Source organism: Hippocampus comes, unplaced genomic scaffold (genome assembly GCF_001891065.2).
Source record: "Hippocampus comes isolate QL1 unplaced genomic scaffold, H_comes_QL1_v1.1 scaffold21, whole genome shotgun sequence".
Lineage (NCBI taxonomy): Eukaryota > Metazoa > Chordata > Actinopteri > Syngnathiformes > Syngnathidae > Hippocampus > Hippocampus comes.
Window position 1 is genome coordinate 2,393,250 of NW_017805745.1, and position 4,936 is coordinate 2,398,185.

The window sequence follows — 4,936 nt, forward strand, 5'->3', positions numbered from 1 at the left end:
GATAGATAGATAGATAGATAGATAGATAGATAGATAGATAGATAGATAGATAGATAGATAGATAGATAGATAGATAGATAGATAGATAGATAGATAGATAGATAGATAGATAGATAGATAGATAGATAGATAGATAGATAGAACTAAAGAATGGAAGATAGAAGGATAGATAGATAGATAGATAGATAGATAGATAGATAGATAGATAGATAGATAGATAGATAGATAGATATGACTGAGGCAATACCTGGCAATACGAGCTTCCCTGCTCTGACGATTACAAGTAAAAGTTTTGGACCTTTTTGAGTCAGGCAAACATCGAAGACTAAGGCATGACAAAAATCAACCTTTTCGTCCCAAAACTTCCGCAATGCAGAGCAACACCGCTGACTTGACAAAAAGCACGTCGCCACTGAACAAGTGGTAATGCGAACTCAACCAACCCGTTCTGTGTAAGAAAACTCCAGGTTCCAACTTGCAACGGTCAGGTTGTGGCTTGATGTCCTCTTTTGCGCCACAAAGTTCCCGCTCGTACTCCGTTGTCTTTCTTGCGCACATTTTCAAGCCAAAGTCAGAACACTTTGCACTCACTTAGTCGTTTGAACAATGCCGTGCTTCCAAACGCGTCTCTTTGTTAGCGGCCAGCAAGCTAAGCTAAGTTAGATGGGCAAGCTTCGATGTGCAGACAGACAAGTTTATCCGGACGCGAAGGCTTAATTTCAAAACCGGTTCGTAGAAATAGGACGCATAGCGTCGAGGCATTAGATTGTGCATTCCTCATTCAGGGAACAATTTAATTTGGTCAAACGCCACGTCCGGACCGCGATCTGCGAATCTGACGTCATCTACAGTGCGCATGCGTAACAGGTCGGCCATGTTGATCGCAAGCTACGGCAACTACACTCGGACAAACACCTGGCCGCTCATTGGCCTCTTCGAATCAACTGTCGAATATTTCCCTCGCCTTGCTTTGACCTGCGTTGCATGACGTCATTAGGCCGATGAAAGGATGCATCCTTTTCCAAAATAAGGAAAGGACAACACCGCTTCGAATAAACCGCCACTATTTTGACGTCATACCGCGACGGCGGACTTTACCTGCAAAATCTTCGATGAACAACAAGATGAGAAATATACATATACAATTTATTTGCGGCGGGGATCACTGATGATGTTTTTCAGTGATTTTGTAGGTGCCCATTCACGAATTCATTTCGGAGGTTTGTGGTCGGGATAAAGAGGAAAAGCTTTTTTATGACTAATTTTTAAGGATTTGCTTTTTTGAAACGTTATCATTTAAATTCTTCAGCGTTAGACGAGAGAGTCTTCGCGCAGTCTGACAACTCAGTCGGTGTCCTGTTGCTTTAAATGTTGCGGACGTAAAGAATTCGGGGTAATAAGGTTGGCCAAGAGGAAGGGTCTGAAAGGTTGCATCCAGGCACCTTTCCAAAACATTTAGAGAAGTCAAACGGTCCTCTCCTCCGAGAACCCCCGGGTCATCTCATTCGGCTCGGACAGGAGAGGATATTTCATCAGCAAAGACAAGTCGAAGAAGCCCTTGGACAAAGTAGGTCTGTGGTGCCAGCTTAAACAAATTGTGGGGCGCATGCGGGGTGGGGGGGGGGTGAAGCAGATCAATTTCGGGAAAAGGAGCCCAAGCTCCACCTTCAGTTCTGTCACCACATTTTTTGAGCTTTCAATCAAAGCTCCTCATGGGACAAAACCCAAGTGCGGTATTTGTACTTTCAAAACCTGCTCTACAGGTTTTCCTGTGGTGGCACCTTGGTATGAGAGGAAACCACCATCTTGGTGTTGTCTGTGTTCTAAAGCAATGTAACATACAAGCGGGACTGGATTACATTAAAAGTAGTTTGTCAAAAGTCAAAATGCCTGCCTTCGTGATTGAAGATGAAGAGCAATAAATCATGGCGTCATCTGCACTTATTCCAGCGACTGTTCATCGAAAATGAGCATCTCAATGGTCCCGATACCGAGCCTTGGGATTTTTTTTTAATCCTGATTAACAACTGAGCAGTGGCGGACAATGCAGAATTCTCTCAGATTATACTTTGAGTCAGTACATATTGTTAACCTTCAGAAGATCCCCCCCGACCCCCCAGAAAACCCACACCCACACACACAGTCATGCAATACTGGCGGAGTTGAGCTCAGAGCATTGAGAGATCATGTAACCGTTGTGCCTATCGTGTATTGAAGTTGCAGACATCGCTGGAGGAAGGCTCGACAGTGCAATGAAAGCTAAGCAGACTCAGACCAAACGTGGGCAAAAAGATACACGTTAACTACTCGTTTATGTTTGTGGCCTGAAAAAGAGACCCCCAAAAATCTGTCCCGAATACACGTTAGTCACGAGTGCTCTTCTCACGAGTGCACTTGTGCAACTTGACCTGATCCTTGCGAGAGAATCTTTTGTCACACAGACTGCAACTAAAGGCTTTCTCGCCGCTGTGTGTTTTGGTGTGCCTCGTCAAATCCGAGTTCCGAGTGAATCTTTTCCCGCAAACCGAGCAGGGAAAAGGTTTCTCCCCAGTGTGTGTCTTTCTGTGTGCTTTTAAATGGCCCTTCTGTCTGAACTGTACCTCACAAACAGAGCAGGCAAAGGGTTTCTCTCCGGTGTGTGTTCGGCTGTGTGCGGCTAAATGCCCCTTATCGTTGAATCTTTTGCCACACACGGAGCAGGCAAAAGATTTTTCTCCGGTGTGTTTTCTTGTGTGTTGGATTAAATGTTCCTCTTGAACGAATCTTTTATCACACACTAAGCAGGCAAAAGGATACTCTCCTGTGTGTGTCCTTGTGTGCATTGCTAGGCTTTTCTTGACAGAGAATCTCTTCCCACAAACTAAGCAGGCAAAAGGTTTTTCTCCAGAGTGTGTTCTGGCGTGCTTTCTCAAGTTGCCCTTTGCAGAGAAGGTTTTAGCACAAAGCGAACAAGCAAAAGGTTTTTCTCCAGAATGTGTTCTTGTGTGCCTCGTTAAATCTTCCTTGGTGGAAAAGGTTTTGCCACAAACCGAGCAGGCGAAAGCTTTTTCGCCCGAGTGTGTTCTTGCGTGCCTTGTTAACCGATCCTTTCGAGAAAATCTTTGACCACAAACCGAGCAGGCAAACGGTTTTTCTCCAGAGTGCGTTCTCGTGTGCCTGGTTAAATCTTCCCGCCGAGAAAATGTTTTACCACAAACTGAGCAACCAAAAGGATTTTCTCCAGTGTGAATTGTTCTGTGGGCTATTAAGAGCCTCTTTTGAGAGAAGCTTTTTTCACAGCCCGAGCAGGTAAAAGGATTTTCCCCAGTGTGCGTTCTTGTGTGTACTATTAAAAGTCTCTTTTGAGTGAATCTTTTTTCACAAACGGAGCAGGGAAAAGGTTTTTCTCCAGTGTGTGTTCTTCGGTGCGCTTTCAAATGGCCCTTCTGCCTGAATCTTGTCCCGCAAACTGAGCAGGCAAAGGGTTTTTCCCCAGTGTGCGTTCTCGCGTGGATTTTCAATTCTCCTTTGACAGAAAAGCCTTTGCCACATACTGAGCAGGCAAAGGGTTTTTCTCCGGTGTGCGTTATTGTGTGCGCTGTCAAATGTCCTTTGTCAATGAATCTTTTCCCACAAGCCAAGCAGACAAAAGGTTTCTCGCCAGTATGCGTCCTAATGTGCAGTGTTAAGCTGGTCTTTACAGAAAATGCTTTACCGCAATCTGAGCACACAAAAGGTTTTTCCCCAGTGTGAGTTCTTGTGTGAATTTTTAAATGTCCCTTATGAGTGAACCTTTTACCACAAGCGGAGCAGGCAAAAGGTTTTTCTCCAGAGTGTGTTCTTGTGTGTATTGTTAAGGATGACTTGCTGACAAACGTTTTTTCACACTGAGAACATTTCACTCGTTTGTTGTCAGCATGACGTGTCATATCACCTGTAACGTGTTCATCATCATCGTCGTCGTCACCGCCAGTGTCAGAAGAGCGTGACGTCACGTCATCACCATCTGAAAGTGGAGCTAAGAGGCTGTCCGATTGGGATGGCCCATCCTGGTCCCCATCAGCTTCGTCACTCTTCACAATGACTCCAGTCAATGGAATCTTGCTGATTTCATCTTCCTGCTCTTCTTCTTTAACGTAAGGGCACTCACGCTCCTCCTCCTGCTCCTCCTCTTTAATTTGGCCATACGCTGGCTCCTGCTGCTTGCGTGTGCATTTAAATGTTCCCCTTGAGTGCTCTTCTTCATTGAGGTCTGCAGAAGACAGAGATTGCTTGAGTCAACCTTTGTTCAGTCAAGTCTCACGTTGTGGCTTTGACATTGTCTATTATTGTTTCTGAATATTTTGGCAACGTTGAAGATAACAGAAGAATGACAAGCTGTTGGATCCTCAAAAGAAGAAAAAAGTCAAACAGTGTAGAGGGGGGAAACATCAGAGTCCGAGGTCTCAAACATAATCATGAGGGGAAACCAAGAAGATCCGCCTCTTACCCGACATTGGATGTTAATAATGTTTGTGTACATGTGACGTAAAACGGTAAGAAGGCCGGAAGGTAGTCATGAAACAAGTGAGAACGAGAAGTAAACAAACCTGCTCCGTTTAAGGCAACTCGAGGTTCCAACTGACAAAGTTCCTCCTTGTACTCTGTCGTCTTTCTTGCACACATTTCCCGCGACAATCACAAGACTTGACATTCACTTGATCTCTTCTGAGCGACGTGTTGCTAACAGACGCTTCTGCCTGTTAGCGAAGCAAAGCTAAGTTTGCCAGTGTAGCTTCAACGTGCAGCCAGGCGACTTTATAGGGACACGAAGGTCGCATTCGGTCGTTTTAGGCGTACTTTGTCAAAGATTTAGCCCGGTCAGGAGTCATTCCAGAATAAGGATTTCGTGAAACGCGAGTCCGAGGCACGATCTGCGTTACTCGCGCACAATCAGCAAAGCGCATGCGCAGCAGGT

General features: G+C 45.1%; 2 protein-coding genes across 2 annotated transcripts in view; both read right to left on the reverse strand.

The window, feature by feature from the left end:
• LOC109524566 (gastrula zinc finger protein XlCGF57.1-like) overlaps positions 1-883 on the reverse strand; it is a 13,396-nt gene extending 12,513 nt beyond the window's left edge. The window contains exon 1 of the mRNA XM_019884535.1: positions 444-883. Within this exon, the coding sequence (XP_019740094.1) occupies positions 444-558 (115 nt within the window). The 5' untranslated portion in view covers positions 559-883. The remainder of the gene's footprint in view (positions 1-443) is intronic.
• A 747-nt stretch (positions 884-1,630) lies between these two features.
• Positions 1,631-4,936, reverse strand: part of LOC109524534 (zinc finger protein 569-like) — a 26,466-nt gene continuing 23,160 nt past the window's right edge. Inside the window, exon 5 of the mRNA XM_019884483.1 lies at positions 1,631-4,231. Within this exon, the coding sequence (XP_019740042.1) occupies positions 2,364-4,231 (1,868 nt within the window). The 3' untranslated portion in view covers positions 1,631-2,363. The remainder of the gene's footprint in view (positions 4,232-4,936) is intronic.